The 21,423-nt window shown below is 41.0% G+C and overlaps 1 protein-coding gene across 3 annotated transcripts in view; it reads left to right on the top strand.

The window, feature by feature from the left end:
• The window catches only part of FAM131B (family with sequence similarity 131 member B), a 50,377-nt gene that overhangs the window by 8,222 nt on the left and 20,732 nt on the right, over positions 1 to 21,423 (top strand). For all 3 annotated transcript variants that reach the window (XR_012693300.1, XR_012693299.1, XM_075215748.1), the window contains exon 2: positions 4,670 to 4,776. Coding sequence is in view for 1 of the 3 variants with exons in the window: in XM_075215748.1 (XP_075071849.1) it covers positions 4,670 to 4,776 (107 nt within the window). In the remaining 2 variants the exon portion in view is untranslated. The remainder of the gene's footprint in view (positions 1 to 4,669; positions 4,777 to 21,423) is intronic.

Here is a 21,423-nt window from a genome sequence, read left to right as displayed (position 1 = left end):
GTAAATATGTATATTGTTTATTGTATATATTGATGAGGTAGCAGTGAGGTCCTTTATTTACTGCGTGTACATAATAATCCAGTGCTGTTTTTCTTACAATAAATCTACTGTTATACTTTTCTAGCTGCATTTGCCTGAGGGACTATACAAATCCTAGAAGGTACTGGGTAGACTTCCCTGGCATAGGAAGGCACCCGTGGGTGGCCAGCCAGTGTGAAGTGGGTAGCATTGGGCCAGATAAATCTGGGATCTTCACATTTTTGGTGGCAAGCAGTGGGTTCACTCAGTCCCAGGTCCTCTCTGGGTAGAGCTGCAGGGGAAATGTATCGTGATACATTCCAGGGCTCTGCAAAGCAGTTTAGCACTAGAAACCAGTTACCACATTATCCTGACCTTACTCCTAAAGGCTTTAAGGTAGAAAGGGTCACGAAATGCGTTGTGGGCTTTAGGCAATTGAAGATGCCGCCTAAGTGCCGATTTGATAAGGGGAGGCGCACCCCAGCCAGAGGAGAGTGGAAGATGGAACCGTGTCTCAAAGAGGGGAAATCACAGTGAGGTGATCCCTGGAAGTAAAATGGGTGTGAGTTCAGGGAACAAGGGAGCAAATCACAGCACAGTGTTGATAAAGTCCCCAAAGGAAGGGATGAAGCAGTCCAGTACAACCAGGAGAAAGGTGTACTGGGATGAAGGACTGTGGCAGTGTCTGCAGGATCGGGATAGGGATATGTTACACCACCCCAAAACAATGCAGCACATTTTGGATTATTAGGATGGGGAGTGCCCAAAGATTATTATGTGGAAAGGTCTACAGGAGAAATTGGAGAACCTGTTGGATGTGTTCCTAATGTTGAAAGAGGAAGCGAGTGCCTGGAATTTCGGGATGAACCAGAATGGGATGATTTTACAAATGAAGTTATTTGTACTATGCAGAATCTGGCCAAGGGAAAATACAGTTACAACAATAATCAGAAGTACAAACAAGACGGAAATGGACTATTACAGCACAGGGACATGCCTGATGAATCCCCTGCAAATGTACTAATAGAATCTGTCCCATTAGCAGATTCTACAGATCCACTAGAGACAATGAGTATGGAGGAGCTGATAGTAGAATGCCAGATCCGGGGTGTACCTTACCTGTACTGCACGCACAGGGATATCCTCAAACATCTGTTAAAAGATCAGGAGAATCCCATCAATGCCTTCAGTGTCTATAGGAAATGGATGCTCACTTTAGGTCCCCACATACCTCTCTGGGAACAAATGCAATGTCAGCAACAGAGTTCTGAAGAAGCAGAGAATAAGGTATGGCAACAAAGACTTGCTGAAATGTGGCAGGATCAGTGTTATCGATTGAATACTGAAAGATGTCAATTGCAATATCTTTTGTCACACTCTAAAAAGATGGCTGCTCAGTCTGTTAATCAGGGGGAGGTCCATCCCAGTGGGTTATACACAGTTGGCCAAGCTACTATCTTGGGGGAGACTGGAGAAGAACTGTTTGGTGAGGATGTTGTATCTCTGACTACTAAGAAACGATTAAGAGAAATCCTCCCATTTGGTGACTTGGATGGAAAAGAGCTACCAAGTAAGTATCATGTAGTAGCATCTTCTGATAATTTGCCAGTGTTATTGGCACCTGAGACTGGGTCTGAGTTAGAACAGAATTGCAGAAAAAAACAGTTATCCATCCCTGTTGTGCCTGAAAATGTTTTATCTAATGAAGTAACGCAGGATACCGCATGTGTGCACTCCGGTGCAAGTGATGTACAGCTGTACCCAATTGTGGCAGAAGAGAATCATAAATTTGCTCAACATATGATCTCAGCAGAAATCATGATTACAGACTATATGACAGAATTAGTGGGAGAGGATAAAGAAATTGTCATGTAAAGGGGCCACTACCATGGGGCCCTGGGAAAACTACTCCTACACCTTTCCCTATGCAGAATTGGCAGATGAGGAGATGTTGACTGAGTTGGTATCTGAGAGGGCACCAGCACAGCAAGATTCACCAGCCCCACAAGGTTTGAAGAATCGCACTCCAGGTCCAAATCTGGGAACCAGGACCCCATACCAGAGGCCTGCACTGGACCATCTACTTTGCTGCCAGGAGGACAAATCTGGGTCCAATGAGGATTCTCACTACCCTGATGCGCCAGAGGAGAGGGAAGTAGTGCAACAGTTGGATGTGGTAGAGGGTAGAGATGCTTAGACTCGGTTCCCCGAGAACCAAACATACCCGAACTTAGCAGATCCAGTACTTTTGTGCTTTTTCGGAATTGAAAACGAGGCAAAATGTCATTGTTACGTCGTTGGATCTCGGATCTCGCGGGTTTTGGATTTATTTTTCAAGATTCAATATAACATGGGTGGGAGAAAGGGTGGGCCCAAGGACAATTCCATCTCGCACCACTTTTCTTTTCTGCCACTGCTGTGTGCCAATGTGTCCTAGATGTGCTAGGAACTGCCGTGTGTTTGTGTCATTGCTCTGTCGCTTACCATCCAGCCAGATCGCTGCAGTATTTGTCCGAAAGTGTATGAAAATAATATTGTGACCTGTGAGGTGGTGAAAATTGACTGCACATGGCTTGAAATTAGTGTTATTGAGGTTAATAATAATGTAGGGGGAAAAAAAATTAATTATTTTATTCTAACATATTTTAGGATTTTTTCTAAAAAATGCAGAGCCAATACCAAAACCAAAACACACACGAGGGAGGTTTTGCCAAAACCAAAACCAAAACACAAAGCTAATCCAGACCCAAAACCAGTTCACGGGGGTCAGTGAGCATCTCTAATAGCGGGGGAGGGGAGATGCACCCCAACATACATACAGGGACACCAACAAGTGGTTTGGGAGGGGGGCAGAGGATTCCCCAGAAGCAAAGAATTAATGAAGCCCCCATGTTTGCCTGCCACTGGGCAGTTGTCCCTTGAGTGTTTGGGGAAGGGGGGATTGGATCTTTGCCAGAAACAAATGGACAAGGACCCTGAAAGTGTGCCTGCCACTTGGCAGTTTGCACTGGAATATGTGGGGAAGGGGAGCATGGCCCCCAGAAACAGAGGACAGGCCAAGGGACTATTTTCAGTTGGGCATTTAAGGGTGAACAAGGCACCCAAGGGATGTTGGACTACAACTCTCCTACCATGGATGTGTGCACCGGAGGGGCCCAGTTTTATTGTTTCATCTTATGACACAGGGCAGCATAAACCCCCACTCCAGCTGGGTGGGATGATTTGCCCACAGCCATGGGATCCTGGTGGGAGATTGAGGAACTGTGTACCTGTGTACTGCTGTCTACTTTACCATCAAACCCAGGAGAAACCACAGCAGGCCTTAGACTTTGGACTTGGGGGAGAAAGGTTTACTTGGGGCAAGGGAGCCCCTGGGAACAAAGGCTAAAAAAGTGGGGGAAGTTATGTGGCGAAACGAGTGTGATAACACTAACCATTCTGTTTCTCGTTTCTCACATAATGTGGATTATAGCAAGTACTTTTTATAGCTCCTTGCTTTTGTTCCCCAGCTCATCAGACTACAACATTGTCTAATTACATGTGGATAAGGGGACATTGTAGCTCAGTGTAAATATGTATATTGTGTATTGTATATTGATGACCTGGCAGTGAGGTTGTTATTCATTGTCTTTAAAGTGAAGCCAAGGGGTTATGGGTAGGGATCAGGTTGAAAGATACTGGCGGGGCTAAACTAATTAGTGTCCATTGTTCTCAGAAGACTATTCCAGACAGGTCATCTAGCAGGGGAGGTTCTGTGGAAGGATGGAAGGACAGCTCACCTTCACTGCCCTCTCCCCCCCTAGTCCAGCACTGACCAGTGGTTAAGAAGAATAGACCCAGGGGCTTACCTAGGGAGAGGAAAACACTGTGGAAATTTTACCCTAGATATAAGGAGCCACTCGAGGGGGGGGGGGGGGGGTCATTCAGGGATTTCATTCATGGAAGGTGCAAGATCTGTTTTTGAGTTATCGTTCTCTACTAGAGGCTACATTTACAGCTGAGAGATATCCATGGGTCGTCAAGTCTGGACAGCCAGATGACTGTAGCTCCTTAAGCCAGTGGGGTAAGAGACAGATGATGTGATAAACCTGCCTGGCATTTATTTACTGTGTGTACATAAATATTCTAGTGTTGTTTGAATGACAATAAATGTACTGTTGTACTTTTCTAACTGCATTTGCCGAAGTGACTATACAAATCCTAGAAGGTACTGGGTAGACTTCCCTGGCATAGGAAGGCACCCGTGGGTGGCTAGTCAGCGTGAAGTGGGCAGCACTGGACCAGATAAACCCGTTATCTTCACAGATAGACACATGGATAGATAGATAGATAGATAGATAGATAGATAGATAGATAGATAGATAGATAGATATGAGATAGATTAGATAGATAGATAGATAGATGGATAAATAGATAGATAGATAGATAGATAGATAGATAGATTAATATATAGATAAATAAATATGAGATAGATAGATAGATAGATTAATATATAGATAAATAAATATGAGATAGATAGATAGATAGATATGAAGCCTATTACACACTGAGTGTTCCTGACATGTGATACTTTAATGTTTCTCTTTCCACCCAGATGTGCAGTGTGCTCAGTATTACAGTACTAAGTAGATCTCTTTCCTCCTTCCCACAGGCAGCGATGGGGCAGCACTTGACTGGAAAGGGTTCAAAGATGCCGATCAAGGAACCATGGAGAACAGCTCGGTTCATGGGAGCAGCACTCACAGACCATCTAATGAGGTACCATTCATTCTATAGTACGTCTCCATCTCTGGCTGTGTACTGCTCCAGTCCTCTGGAACTGAAGGAGTTAATGTGTCCTGTACCTTTTCCTCTCTCTGTCTACATCCCATTATTCTTGCAAATAATTCCTTGTGTCTTCCTCTGGTTCATGGTCAATGCTTTATCTTGCAGAATCTATGTCAGTGAATCATGCGGAATTCAGACACTAATTTACTTTCTAGATACTGTACACCTGGCTGGGATCTCCACATTTGCCTCTCAGCAAATTTTCTTGTGTATTAAATAATAAACTGTAATGGTCCATTTTTTTTCCTTTCCTGAAAAATAGCAGAGACATTTCACAGCTGTGGATCTGGGTCAAAAAGCTCAAACAGCAAAGGATGGCATGTCAGTTATTCCAATTCAATCATTTTTTTGTCCCAGTTTTACTTGGATAAATATTGGCATCCATGAAGCAGTGCAGAGGCACAGAAAAAGTACATATGTGTATGAACTTTAAAAGTGTTTTTGTCTTTTTTTAAACTATATTTTTTAAAGCAGAGCTATAACTATTATTATAACTTATTACTACTAGTGCTAATATAGTCTGCAATACTGTACAATCAGGCATATAAATCGATCATGGAATGGCAACAATCAAAAAAACGCCCATTGAAACAGAGGATGACAATTCGTGTTTCACTAGAGCTTAAATAGAAATTTTTTTATTTGAATTTTTAGGGGAGTTTCTGCCTTTGCAGAGGGGGACAAGGCCACTGACACTCCTGAAAAGGAGTTGAGTATTGTATCAGCTCTGTTTTGGCAGACATCCGTCTCCTATTTTAAAGTGACGCATTTTGTGACTTTTAGCTGTAGATTGTCAGCGAAAAGTGTTTGTAGGCTCCAATGCAATAAAAAGCTTGAAAAGCACAAAAGTCCCACTTGCAATAAAAACAGTCCCGATGTCCCTTCTTTGATAAAGTTAAGCCATCAATGAACTTAGGCTGAGCAATATTTTAAGAGAAAAATGAAAAGATTAATGTAACAAAAGGGATGTTTCTAAAGTGATAGGAAGTTGGACGTTTGATGTGCCGTTTGCAATTTTGCATCTTATTTTTACGTCTTCCTGCACACAATGTTATATGTGTATTACTTGAAACCCAAATATGTGTCTTACAGGGGTGGATCTAGAATTGTATTGTACTGGGGGCAATTTAGTCCTCGCCCCGTTTTTGATTCTTAAGGCTGCCTGCGGCTGCACACTATGTGCAGCTCCGTTCGGCAGAGACAGGCAGGCAGGCTCTGATTATGTTAAACACAATCAGAGCGGCCGGGCAGCACACTCTCCCTGACTGTCTCTGCCGAACGAAGCTGCACATAGTGTACAGCCGCCAGCAGCAAGCCCCTGCTAGGGGAGGGGGGGTTCGCCCCGATCACCGCCCCCCCCCCCTGGATCCGCCACTGGTGTATTAAGTAGTGTCCATTAGAGGTAACCATTTTGAGGGCTGAACCAATATTCATGAGAATGCAGTGGGAACCAATCGCAATCCTGAGGCATGCTGATGTCACTAGCTGCTAAAGAATTCATAGTCTAAACATTGGTTCACTCCACAACCTGCTGTCTCCTCTTTGTAGAGGCAAGAATTGCACTGTAACACAGATTTTATATAACTTGTAGTGATCCTATAATTGCATGCTTTCCTATGCTTTGAGATGTGTTAATGATTAGGCGTCTAACGCTCCGTAAATGCAAGAAAAGTACAAGGTCCTGCCTACTCTTTAACTAGCATCTGTGTGAATAAGCCCTAAGGATCTCATTACTCCATAAAGTCTATTTCATAGATAATCATTTGTATTCAAAATCTAGTAGTTTATAATGATATAATCTTCTCTGGGGCCGCAGTGTCCCTCTCTCAGAGTTTCCTAAGTCTCATCAGCTGGACCAGTGCCGACATCTGATTCCTCATTTATGGGGACGTGACAAGTGTTCCCTATAAATGTTCAGCGTGCATGCCTGACATTAGGCAGACACTGTGTTTTAGGGGTTGAAATCCAAGTCAACTATTTTTAATCTTCAATCTGTCTTTTAGTCTTTATTTATTTAAGTTGTTCTTGGATTTATGTGTTATTAGTTGAAGATAATCTTCAATGGACACAAGAGCTTACAGTCTGCTTTAAGAACGCGAATAGGACAGTATTGCCCTAAATTGGGCATGACCTGTTACAACAACCAGAGCCTTGTATTAATATGTATAACGAGTTGTGAAGTTTGTCCAGGAAGCAGAGAAAAATTTGCATAGAAAAAGGGTGGATTTTTTGAGATTTTTATATCTGGACAAAATAAGCCCCATCCACCATCCACCCAAACCGCACACCCGTCCCCATCCAAACCACACCCAGATCTGCGAAACATGCCCACATTTGGGTGAAGCCACATTCAACTTAGTATAGTCTTACTCCTTTTTGAGGTCCAAAAATCAGGACTATTGGGAGGTTTGGATTGATATCAGTAAGTCATTGGTGAAGAGATATTTGGAGTTCGGTTACCAGAGGGTAGTTTGGGAGAATGGATTGTACTCATACTTTATAGAGAAAGTGTTAAGAGCAGATGTCTGTGTTAATATGAAAGCACAGAAGATATTACAGGACTAGATGTACAAATGGAAGAACAAGGAGATCAATAGTGGGACGGTCTTTGTAGATTAGTGGCTGTTTGATTCTGAAGTTTTTAAGACCACTTTTGAAATGATCAGTAATGGTATTATTGCAACACATTCCAAAAAAGTAGAAGAAACAACAAGGTGAATCACATTGTCATCAAATAAGAGTTACCTCAGACTTCTGATCAGGATAAGACTGTATTTAATATGGAGGACGCTGCAGAATTGTCAACTGCAACCAATTTAAAACATCAGCCACTGATTTATTTTTTGGTCCTTTTTGTGTAATAATGTTTACCTAGTTTTGTATGCTGGATGTAACTTATTCTGCGTATGGAGCAATGCATAGAATCACTTTTCTTTTTCTGAACAATATATGTTCTTATTATAATATATATATGGTGAACTGCACGGTCCAACTTCACTAGTTCTGCACATTGTAATTCTGAGCATCTGTTATGTATCAGTATGTATGGTCATATGCACAGTCCAACTTCCCTAGTCCTGCTGATTGTAGTTCTCAGTATATGTTCTGTTTCAGTATGTATAGTGAACTGCACAGTCCAACTTCTCTAGTTCTGCACACTGTAATTCTCCAGTACCTGTTCTGTATCAGTATGCATGGTCAGCTGCACAGTCCCACTGCTCTAGTTCTGCAGACTGTAGTTCTCACTATCTGTTCTGTATCAGTATGTATGGTCAGATGCACAGTCCCACTTCCCTAGTCATGCAGAATGTAGTTCTCAGTATTTGTTCTATATCAGTATGCATGATAAGTTGCACAGTCCCACTTCCCTAGTGATGCAGACTGTAGTTCTCAGTATCTGTTCTGTATCAGTATGTATGGTCTGATGCACAGTGTCACTTCTCTAGTCCTGCAGTCTGTAATTCTCAGTATCTGTTCTGTATCAGTATGTATGGTCAGATGCACAGGACCACTTCTTTAGTCCTGCAGTCTGTAATTCTCAGTATCTGTTCTGTATCAGTATGTATCTTCAGATGCACAGGACCACCACAGTATGATGTACGTCATTCTCAGAATTCTCTTTTGTTCTGTATGTACGGTCAACTTGTTTTTTCCAGGAACACATAAAAATAAAAATATACTTTCTATAAATAATGCTTGTTATTTGGGAAACGCTTTCTTCAGATATTTCCCATTTGTTATTGTCTCCTTATTTGCCTGCTGACCTTTCTTCCCTAGTGCCGGTGGGGACTGTATGTAAATGTCAGATTTATCCGGTATAGTCACAGTGTGGAGAGTTCTCTGGGGCTACAAAGGGTCATTTATCCACATTTCCTTCTGCTCATAATACATAAGAGAATCTGTAATGTATTGAGCTGATACTCTGCTGTGTGGTCATACTGTGTATGTCTGGCTTGTGCCCCACAAGGAATAAGGCTACAAAATTAAAACAGAAACTGCTCCTGTGAAAACCAAGTTGGGCCTATTTCCACTTCAAGACCACACCCTTCATTCATTCCAACTTTCCCAATCTCTCCTACAATACGGCTTGGTCAATTAATGTCTTAAATATATGATGAGAGTGAGGGGGAATCGGGATTGTATTTATTACACGTGTCAAGACTGTACCGTTGGATCTTCTTATTACATTTTTAGAAATGCGCTTCCTGGTATAAAATTCCACGGGAAAGTGTAAAACCCATTCGGTGGAAGTGTAGCGAGTCACTGCTGAGAGAGACAGGCTCTGTGGCCGCCCGCAACCCACCTGCGCTGACGGAAACTCTGTCATCGCCGCCATTTATTGATAAGATATCGCCAGGCAGTACTGTCCGAGAGCGGTAAGGCTGAACTTACCGCTCTCGGAACGCTCCGGGAACTGGCGTTATGTGCCTTTCAGATCCGCTAAAAATGTTTCCGGATTTCAGATGTACTAATGAAAAATAAATAAATAATAAAACAGTTTAAAAATAGATACAAACATTAAAGAGAAAACTATTATTATTATTATTATTATATAATTATATTTTAAAACTATTGACGATTGAAAGAATGTCTTATTTAAATAATATAGCATTTTTCCATTCAGTTTTTTCAGAACAAGGATTATGGCAGTATTTGTGCATTGCATCTGGAAACTATCGAGAGTGAAGCCCGGATTATCGTCGGGGTATCCAGGGGTACAGCCAGTTAACCCCTGATAGGACAAATCCCTATCGCCAGTGAAATTAAAACATTTTCCCTACATACGACTTTCGCCCTTTCATAAATAGACCCAACTATATTTAAACACCAGAAGAAACTGTTGTCCGATTAACTAAAGCAAATACTATATAAATCACTATGTGTCAGATATACATACATAGGAGAATGTTGTACACAATATAGCTATATTGGGAGCCAAGGTCAAGGTATCTCCTGTAGGCGAATGTTTAAACACCAGTCCGGTTATACATGGGGCGAGCACGTCCCCTTTAAGAGCCTCCAGTGAATGCAGAAAGGATCTTGGGAGTGCTCAGCGACTACAAATGGTTCATTTGACCACATTAGGATTGAAGTCTGGGCAGCGGCACAATGGGGCACTGTAATTAGCAGCATATCTATGTCCGTTCCATCGTTTAACACTCATCTTCTGGGGAAAGACGGGGGACTGTGCAATTTGTCATGCAGAACAGAAGATAACAGACATCAGAAAGACACAGCTAATCAAATTTTCCTTGTGTCACTCTCTGTATCATCCTGAGAGCAGCAGTGTTGTATTTTACGAGGTGCAGTAAGTAGGGGTACACTGTGTACTCAACTTCCTGCAGCTGCAAGCACGCTGGGGATAAATATACATTTTGGGACCGTGGGTGTGTAGATGCTATAAATAAATACTCTGCATTTTAGGCAGTGCATTGTGAATCACTGCGATAATGTTTACATGATTGTGACAATGTAACTATAATGTTACACCCACCAGGGATGTTCTAAAGCTATTTATTATGATGTATAAACATTTTGTAATTCTTGGTTGTATGAAGATCTAGGTGTCAGTGACACCAGCTGTTTATTCAGCCAAAACCTTTTTATAACCATTATTTGCCATAGGCAGAAGCGTTGCTGGGAGGGGAGAGGTTATTATAACAGAGAGAAAAACCTGATACGGTAGTTATTATAGTAGTTTGAAAATGAAATTGGGTGTTCTCTATATCTCTTTAGGAAAGGAACGATAAACTGTTACACATTACAAAGTAAAAATGTAGTTTTGTATGGCCTTATATTACAGGACCACTAAAACTAAAGTAGAAGTTTCTTCCTGTATTTTATTGGAGGCGCACCTCACAACTCTGTGCTGCTGGGGACCCTGCTCCTTCCACTATATAACTCTCGGTCTGTGTCTTCCTGCTGCCTCCATTCCCCTCCTCACATCATGTCACTGCCCTTGTCACATGCAGCCCTGTCCTCACTAACACATACTCATCTCCTGATATACTCTGTGCTGCTAGGGACCCTGCCCCTTCCACTATATAACTCTCAGTCTGTGTCTTCCTGCTGCCTCCATTCCCCTCCTCACATCATGTCACTGCCCCTGTCACAGGCAGCCCTGTCCTCACTAACACATACTCATCTCCTGATATACTCTGTGCTTCTGGGTACCCTGCTCCTTCTACTATATAACTGTCAGTCTGTGTCTTCCTGCTGTCTCCATTTCTCTCTTCACATCATGTCACTGCCCCTGTCACATGCAGCCCTGTCCTCACTAACACATTCTCATCTCCTGATATACTCTGTGCTGCTGGGGACCCTGCTCCTTCTACTATATAACTCTCAGTTTGTGGCATCCTACTGCCTCCATTCCCCTCCTCACATCATATCACTGCCCCTGTCACATGCAGCCCTGTCCTCACTAACACATCACTCATCTCCTGATATACTCTGTGTTGCTGGAGGACTCTGCTCCTTCCACTATATAGCTCTCAGTCTGTGGCTTCCTGCTGCCTCCATTCCTCTCCTCACATCATGTCACTGCCCCTGTCACATGCAGCCCTGTCCTCACTAACACATCACTCATCTCCTGATATACTCTGTGTTGCTGGAGGACTCTGCTCCTTCCACTATATAGCTCTCAGTCTGTGGCTTCCTGCTGCCTCCATTGTCCTCCTCACATCATCCCTGTCACATGCAGCCCTCTGATCCTAGCCAAACGCACCTTAGAAACATTAACTCATATTTGGTGTCAACAGAATGAACGCATCCATTGGCCATTAGATCACAATGGGCACATTTAGTGCAGTTTGGCTGATGGCCGCACAGATTAGCATTTAGCGGTGATTAGCTGATCTAATATTTACAATCAGGAAATGCAGGGCGATTTTGGACCCACAAACAGCGGTTTATGAGCAATTAGGTCAACAACAACAACCAAATTGGTTCACCAGATTGCTGTGTGTATGCGCTACATAAAACTCAAGACATTGAAAAATATGACTCCAGATTACTGACCCCCCTACCCGTCCTTGTTTGGTTATGTACTTATTATCTGTCCTGTGTGTTATTCTTTATGTACGTAGAACTGCACACTGCCATTCCTCTAGTTCTCAGTATACGATGTTTATCTGTTTGCACAGTACCAATTCTGTATGCTGGATGGAATTCTCAGTATCAGTTACACACATTTTTGCATTACCAGTTACACAACTTGCTGCCGGCAGATGTATCTAACTACGTCCTGCTTGGTGCAATAATATTTATTTTAAATATTTAGATTTATACTTTTTGTTTAGAGGGGGCTCTGACAGAAAGCCTTGTAACATTAACACAACGTCAACAATTATTTGAAAGTAAATTTAGTACCGCTGAAGCTTTATCTACCATTGTAGTTACCTCCTTCTGTCTCTTTTCTCCTCCATGATAGGGTTGAAAGGGCGGGGCTGATGCGTTTCATGATTTTACCAGATATGTTCTTCCTTTATGATTAACAGCATAAAAAACCCAATTATTTTGAGTATTATTATTATTGTTTAATATTGTTTAATATATAGCGCCAATCATATTGCGCAGCTTTGTACAGAGGATATTGAATCATTCATATCAGTCCTTGTCGTATTGGATCTTATAATCTAACTTCCCTAAAACACATACATAGATCATACATGCCAACGTACAAGAGGAGACCGTGGGGCAGAAGTCATGTGACAGGGGGTAGGAGGAGGCGTGGTGACATCATTGAGTCACCATGGCCGGGGGCGTGGCTTAATGATGCGATTAAACCCAGCCATTTAATGCCGTGAATTCCAGCAAATTCGGGAGGTTTGCCTACTCTTTCGGGAGTCCAAAATTGGGGAGCCTCCCGGGAATTCTGGGAGAGTAGGCAAGTATGACATAGATACATGATCCTGAACAAACCATGTTACAATGAGAGGGGTGCGAATGAGTTTATTTTGCACATAAGGAAAATACAGGCTGCTTTTTCATGTAGCACAACAATATTTGATAGTTTTACTTTTACACTGAAATTTTCAGTTGATCTAGGACAGGCCCTACCCCAACTATAAATCTGCCATCACATTTTAAATTTACCTCCCCCTCCAATGCAACATGGTTTTGCCAAGGAACAAAATTACTCCTTTTTTTGCTTTGCTCTCCTTAATGACTCAGCCCCCTGGGTAGAAGTATAACACAATTATTTCTTTAATACAAGCAAAACATGACTCATGGAGCCCTGCGGCTATGCTGGGGGGGGGGGGGGGGTGGTGGAACAGCTGGCAAATAAAAAAAATGACATCCAGGCCCACGGGTGCAGTTAGGTCCAGCAGTATCATATATAATGGAAATAGAATTTTCCATGCTAATATTTAGCTTATTTAGATTTCCATTGAAGGGAATGTCGGCAGGTTTAGGAGCATTATAGTAGCGATTTTGTACTCTGTGCTTGATCTGAATTTATACAGACGACAGGCTGCTACGGGGTACTGCATATTAATACTATCCGCACTGTGATTCTTTACTGCGCCCAGCACATTTGTTATTGTCTACTTAATGTCAAGACACTGAGATTTTTTTTCATTTTGGAAAGAGAGAAGGGACAATGGATTACGGGATTGCTGTGTATTGTGCAACAAGGGGAATTTAAGCCATAATTTCACAGCTATATAAATTGTTGACGGGCTGACTTGCCTGCAGGAGCGGAGCCCCCCCGGGGGGATGGCACTGAGCCCCCCTTTGTTTTCCCTGTACTCAGAGCACACTGACCCGGCTCCTGCAGAGAGCCCAGTTATCAGCACTATAACATCATTAGTAGGCTCTCTCTTCCAGCATCAGCCCATAACTCAGTGCTGTCTGAGTAACTGCAGAGACAACAGTACTGTGCACAGGGGTGCATGCAAGGAGACCGAACACCAGCAAGCTGGCAGAATCGCTGAGGGGAACTCAACCTTTCACCTACAGAAGGACGATCAATGCCTTTCCTTCTGTTGTTAAATTACAGCTCCCAGCATGCACTACTCTGTCCATTAATCTGGTGGCAAATGATATCAGTTATAGGTTACAGCATCAACCCATAAGGTGTATTTGTCACCACTGCCGGCCCTGGCATTTCCAACACTCCCCCCCCCCCATGGCAATTTGGGTCCTGCAGCAAAGCCTGATCCCTGTGCTGTTCAGTGCCGGGACTCAGAAAGCTAAGCGAGAAGGCGTCTGTGTCGAAAAACAAACATGTTTTGGCATGTGGGACGTCCCGGTAAGACTACCGCATTCTGCCGGCCCTGTTTGTCAACTATGTACAGCAGTGGCAGCAATTTTATGGGCTGAGTCTGTATCTATTGTTTCAATTAGTGACAGCACAATCATCATCATCATCATCTATTTATATAGCACCACTGATTCCGCAGCGCTGTACAGAAAACTCATTCACATCAGTCCCTGCCCCATTGGTTTTAACCAAATATATCTTCCTTCTTTGTTGGTGCTCTCTACACTTTAAATACCCCTGCGAGTTGTTGCAGTTAGTGACTCTTATATGTTTATTTAAGTAAAATGTATAGTGTATGGATGTGAAATTTAAATGTTAATAACAGTGACATTGGATCTGATTCATTAAGGAAAGTTAAGCAAAAAATTGAGTACGTTTTCTTACTCAAGTATTCTGCACAAACACGTTACAATGCAAGGGGTGCAAATTAGTTTATTATTTTGCTCATAAGTTAAATACTGGCTGTTTTTTCATGTAGCACACAAATACTTAATAGCTTATTTGTACACTGAAATTTAAAGTTGATCTAGGACATGCCCTACCCTGACTATAAATCTGTCTCCACATTTTAAATTTACCTCCCCCTCTGATGCAACATGGTTTTACCTTACTTACTTTTGGTTAACTTTCCTTAATGAATCAGGCCCATTTTGATTTTTTCTCACAATGCTGGAAAAGAGAGAATCTATTATAAAATAGCCTGACTGACTGACATTTGTCCCGATTCCAGCGGCAGGTCTACACGGAAATTGAAGGGGTGTTTTTAGGGGAGGGGTAGCTGTTTGGGGATGGCCCAGAATTTCGGAAGCTTCCCCTGACAGGTTCCAACGCTGTCCAGATTCCAAAGATCACAAAGTTGGATACATGTAATGTACCTACCACATAATTGCCCCTCGTTTGGACTAAAATAGCCCCATCCAACCTTTCCTTCCAAAATGTTCCTCTGATGGGTCTGTTGAATAGATATTTACAAACAAATAAATTTGTTGGCTCTAAAAAGTGTCAATTTGGCTCCTAAATGTGTACTGACAGTCTCTCTGTACATGACGGTGAGTTTGAGTGTTTTGCTGTATTTGTGGTATGTTTAGGGAGCTGTATTATGTATTTTGTGATCATGTGTAACGGAAAAGTTGAAAATGAAAAAGCGGATATTTGTGTATGAAGACATAACTGTCTCTCTTTGGCCATCTGAAATGTTGGGAGAATATGTGTAATGAAATGTGTAATAATAATTCAACCCCTCACTTTCCTGATTTAGTTAAGGCATCAATGCGACTCGAACAGTATTTACTACTAGGGTATCCTAAAACAACAGTAGGCTGGACTTAGAAATGTCATTATTACCAGCACGTAATACACAAGCTGTCTGCAGTTAGGCACTTCCCAAAATTGGAAAGTGGAAGTGGCCTATGTATGCGCCCTGCAGGTGCGCAAACCTGGTGCAATGTGCGCCCAATACACTCGTTCTCTAATTGGCCTTTACGTTGGCTGCTTCTTGCTTCCTTGCAAGACATATTAATACCTTCTGATGCTGGATACGTTTAGAGGTGTTTATTATACTTAATCCTGTCTAAATATTTTTGTTGGGCATTTTGTTGGCAATATATTAAAAATTAAACATAAATATATAATTTCCCCGCACAAGTCTTTGCCGTTTTATTGGTTATAAATCAAGCTTCAATTTATCTTGCCATTCATTTGTTTTTCTCTTAAAGGGATTCTGTTGTCGAAAAAAAATAAATATTGGGTTTGGTTGGATACAGTTTTACACAAAAAACTTGATTTTTAGTTGTTTTAGTTACAGCTGTAATCATTATATATTGTCCTCTATAAGGAGGGCCTGAGTTAAGGAACGTAAATATGATGCATGTTGTATATTGTGTAATATCGCACTGTGGATGCCCAGATTCGAACCATACGCCAGTGAGGGGGGGGGGGAGGGGGGTGTTTTCTTCTGGATCAACACAATGACCAATTTATAAAATGGCAAAAGTTAGGTCGAACCTTTGTCTTTTTTTACAACTTAGTAACTATAGAAATGATTGCGCAGTCTGTTTCCCCATCCTATGTAGTCAAAGTCTGATCAGATTAAATGTGACCGGATTGTATGTGCTCCCCATCGTCCAACCCTTAAATAAGAGAGCAGTAGAGTCTATTTCCATCGCACAGATCAAATTGGATCTAAAGCTGGGTACACATTACAGGGTTTTCATCCAATAATCGGCTCAACCAGCCGACATACGACCGCTCGTTCGAAAGTCGGGTCAGTGTGTGTAGTGACACGATGGTCGAAAGTCTGCCCAAATGGAAGATTGTCGCCTCATTTAGTTGGTCAATATTTTCGTTCCAATCTCCTTTCCGTTGTGTAGTGTGTATAAATTTCCGACTGATCCACGACAATCCTCCGATACTTCCTGACCTGGGGGGCGTGTGTATGCAAATTTGTGATGCCTGTACCAGTCCCACGTGGTGCGGTATCCGCACATCACTGACTTGTGTTTTGTATAGATGTGTATTGCACCTGTCTGGCTGCAGACCGTTACACTTGTGTAAAGCACGTGTGTTATTACCCTTTGCATCTATATTGGGAATCCAAATCATATTTACCCTTTATAAACTTATACCTTTATAAACTATTTAACTTATAAAGTCATATTAAACTTTATTAACTAATACTTGTAAAATACCCAGAATAAACCGCACAGTGTTCATGCAACAGTTTTATTGCAGGAAAAAGTACAAACATTTTTTATTGTAGAATATGACAAGTGAAAAAAATAGTATTACACTTTAAAGGTGCTAGCGGTTTGTGGCAGAACAGTTCCAAACAAGTTTACACATTTCAACAAAATTATTCTCAAGGTTTTTAATTTTTTTTCTTGATGTCGCTTATGTTCCCTTTGATTTCTTTAAACTAATCCTGGAGCTTTAGAACGTTTTTTTTTCCCCCTCAGAACTTTCATCGGATATGACGATGGTATCTACGAAACAGGGACATTAAAATGATTTAGCATTAAACTTCTATATCTGTAATAAAGTTAACCAAAGTCTTAATCCAACACCAGAAACAGTCTCATTTGCTCACCTTGCGCACTGCTTGAGATCAGTTTATGTTGTGGTCCCTCTGGTACAATCGCAACAATAGCGGCTTAATCTCCATAGATTCTGGAAAAAAGGCGCCATTTTGGTTATTATAACGGTACAGGTATGTGACCAAAGCATTTAGTTGTCTACACATGTTCATTGAGATACCGTCGTGTATAACTTCTTTTATATCTTTGTATTCAACATCAATTTTTTCTTGCTTGATAACAGGTGTTACATTAGTGGTATCAGTGGTATCTAAACAGACCTTCTCACTGTTAATTCTTCTTTCTGACAAAAAAAACAATCTATGTCACAAATCAGGCGCTTGCATTGCTTTGTGTGAAACTAGAATGAAATAGATAAAGTCCTTCAAACAGGTACGCTACACGTGTTACTCACTTTTTTTAATGTTTCTACGAATTCGCACCAGTCTTCTTTCCTCTTTATTTTTAAGATCCGACCACCTCTTCTGAACTTGGAATTTATTTATTTTCTTTCCAAGTTTTTCCTTCAGTAATCGCAGTAGTTTTCGCATTATCAGTTTCTTTCTATTATTAACTTTTCTGTACTTTCGCTTTTGACAGTCGTAGTCGTACTGGTCCAGTACTTTTACCATCATCTCCACCTCTCTTGGGCTCATTGGCTCTTTTAACTGCAGTAAAAAAAATGTTCTTCGTCTTCTAGAGCATCTCCACCCCCCACCTTCACTTTTCATAATTTTTGGGGTCTTCCAGCACCATCTCTGACTCTGTCTCCGTCTCCATAGCTCCAACCCCCACTGACACCATCTACTCATCCGCCATCTTCTCATGTTCCTCGGCCCCGGACAGGCTCCTCTATAATTTTATACACTCAGACATGGGCGTTTGTTTCTGCTGTGGACCAATCAGCGATGATGCCCGCAGAGAATGGAGCATTGTGGGTGATGCCTATTCATGTATAATAACCTCGTGTATGGAGATTTTTATCTATAGGAGAGATAGTTTTGTCTTCTCTGTATATGTTTTCTCTTTTTAGGGTTTTTTAGGGTGTTAACTATAGTGAAAGCTCTGCCTCTTTATGCTAATGTATTTAGTATATCATTACATGCCATGCAAATGTTGCTTCAGTGTGTATGAAATTAAAATCATTGTTCATGACAACATGGCTGTAAAAAGTCGCTACTGGGACGGCCGCTCTTCCCTTTATCGTCTAAAACAAGGCTCGTGTGTATGCAGTCTATGGACCAAGCGATCGGACCATCGATCAGCTGTAAAATCGATCTGCATAAAAAGTTGGTCGAAAATTCTGTAGTTCGAACCCAGCTTAAGTTATCTGATTGGATCTTTTTAAATGCTTTTATGTCAACGACTTTTATTGAAGTTGGGAATTAGGATACAAAAAATAAAGACGGGGAGTACAGTCATAGAAATTGCAAGATTACTTGATATGCATAAATATTCAGGACAAAATAAGAGCCACATCTACAAATGTGGGTCACATACAATAAAATCAGAAGTCATAGAGGTTAGAGCGTTTGTGTCCAGGTATGCGGTTAATTCTCTTTTGGGTAGCGCACTCATTGAGGTATATGTACTAAACTGCGGATTTGAAAAAGTGGAGATGTTGCATATAGCAACCAATCAGATTCTAGCTGTCATTTCGCAGAATGTACTAAATAAATGACAGCTAGAATCTGATTGGTTGCTATAGGCAACATCTCCACTTTCTCAAACCCGCCGTTTAGTAAATCTATTGTCATACATTGTATGGCATCTGTGTATAGAGATTGATACATTAGGTTAGGTAGAAAAAAATGTTTCAGTTAGACCCGGAATAATCAATAATAAACATTAATATTGCTTTGTGAAAGATTGTAACGTGTATGAATAGTGTTATGCTGGCCGCAAGAACATGTGTGTAATTTATTGGCTTGGAAAGACTGTGCCTGGTCCATTGTGTCTCTGCAAGAGCGTTACACATCTATGTCTCCCCGAAATATATCTGTCTCCGTTTACAGAGAGGGTTCATTTTCAGCTTTGGATATAACGGAGCTTTTCCAGCAGGGAGAACTAGAAAACATAAAAGTGTTTTAGTAATCCATAAACACAGATACTGAGAATGTTCACATTCTATTTTCTTTCAAGAAGTAATTGATTTATTTTGGAAATTTAAATTATTACCACTGATCCACATAGGGTGGAACAGTGGGCCAAAAGCAAAAGTAGGGCAGGTAAAGAGAATTGTTCAGAACAGGACTCCCCTCCACGAGTGGGCCCCTGGAACGGCGCTGAGGTCTGGAGGGGGTTATGTGTAATAGCAACTGTAATGTACAAATAGAAAGAAGAACAACTGAGAATACACCTAAAGAGCAAAATCAATGAATGTTACTGAGCAGAAGGTTTTTCATTGTCGTGACAATTTTCTGCAAAGTGCATTTGTCTGATAAGTGCAGAGCTTACCGGAAGGTCAAAGTTCAACAACAGTAAATAGGAAAGTAAAATAAACATTTCTTTGTGTTCTTTCTGGTACATTTTGTGATTTCTTTCTGTACTTTTATTGCTTTTTCTTTTCATTAAATCTATATACATAGGCAAACCGAGGGGGGTTCCTAGTGCTTGGAAACCCCCCTCCAAGCCTGGGGCACTGTATAATTGAGGTGGCTGGACCCTGCTCCTGCTTCACACAGCTCTGCTTGAAAAGGGAGAGCTGAGTGCACCTAACAGTAGTGCAGGCAGCATTGCCCATTTATATTATGGGGATAGGAAGAGTTTGAGAGCAGCCAAGCACTGAGTAAAATTATAGCCACGCCCCCATGCATGCTGGTCACGCCCACTGGCGGCACGGTGGGGAAATCCCCTCTACAAATCCTGCGCTTTCCCCTGAAATATATGCATTACTATGTAGTAGTACAGTATATTACAGTCCATTCACATCTGGAACACACAGTGGTGGAAGTAGGGGGGTATACGGGGGGTATGTCATACCTCCACTTCTCCTACTGACATCACTGTAACACTATCACATTCCGGTCACTTATATTATATATATGTCTATATAAATATAAATATATATATATATATATATATATATATATATATATACACAGTGGTGGAAGTGGGGGTATACGGGGAATGTCATACCGCCATTTCTCCTGCTGTCTTCATAGTAAAACTATTAAACTCCATTCGCTTACATTAGCATTACATGTTTCGTACCACAACTTCTAAATTTCCACTTCGACCATTAGGGTCACCCATTCAGTGTTCAGAATATTAATGTGCAAAATGTGAGCAAACAGATTACAAAAGATGGCAATTCTACACACAAAATGTTTTTCATGTGTATAAATACCAAGAAAATAAAACATATAATATTGGCCCACTAATTGATAAAGTAGGAAAAATATTATAGAAGATAATGTTGATCATTTAAATTTGTTTTTGGTCTGCATTCACAGATGTGGAAAAAGTATCAGGATATAGGATTTCGAGCAATACATAACACTAAATGTTACTTGCCTAACACAGAAGGAGGTGGAGGTATGCCTAACAACATTAATCAACTGGCTCAGGTGTCACCCATCCATGTGTGCTAAAGTAACTTAGTTTGGAAATTGATCTATGACAATTTCTTAATTTGCTCATCATCAGGTCAGTGCCACTGTCAGAAAGCAGATGTGATACCAATCTTTAAAAGAGAACAAAATTGGAAAAAGGAAATTATAGATATGTGAACCTGACTTCTGTTGTAAATTATTTGAAGGGATTCTAAGGAATGCAAGTCTGAAATATATTGAAAAAGGAAATACTGTAATACTTTGGCATAATAAAAGACAGATCATGACCCAACAAATCATATTTTTCATGAAGAGATTAGTTTCAAACTGGATCTCAGTAAGGCAATTAATGTGATATATGTTTATTTTGATACTGTTCCACATAGCAGTCTGGTACATGAGATGAGAGTACTAGGCCTATAATACAATGTATATACATAGGCAGAGAACTGGTCATAGGATAGAAGGCAAAGGGTGGTTATAAATGGAACATATTTAGACTGAAATAAAGGTATTAGTGGTGTGTCATAGGAATCATTATCCAGCTCTGCTCTTTTAATCTTTTTATTAATGACCTTGTTGATGGAAAGTAAGGTGTCTATATTTGCTGAAAGCACTAAGCCATATAGGGTTATTAACACAGAGCAGGATAGTAACTAGCTAAAGTAAATGTATACAAAACAGA

Source organism: Mixophyes fleayi, chromosome 6, assembly GCF_038048845.1.
Source record: "Mixophyes fleayi isolate aMixFle1 chromosome 6, aMixFle1.hap1, whole genome shotgun sequence".
Lineage (NCBI taxonomy): Eukaryota > Metazoa > Chordata > Amphibia > Anura > Limnodynastidae > Mixophyes > Mixophyes fleayi.
This window is presented reverse-complemented; position numbering and strand designations above follow the sequence as displayed.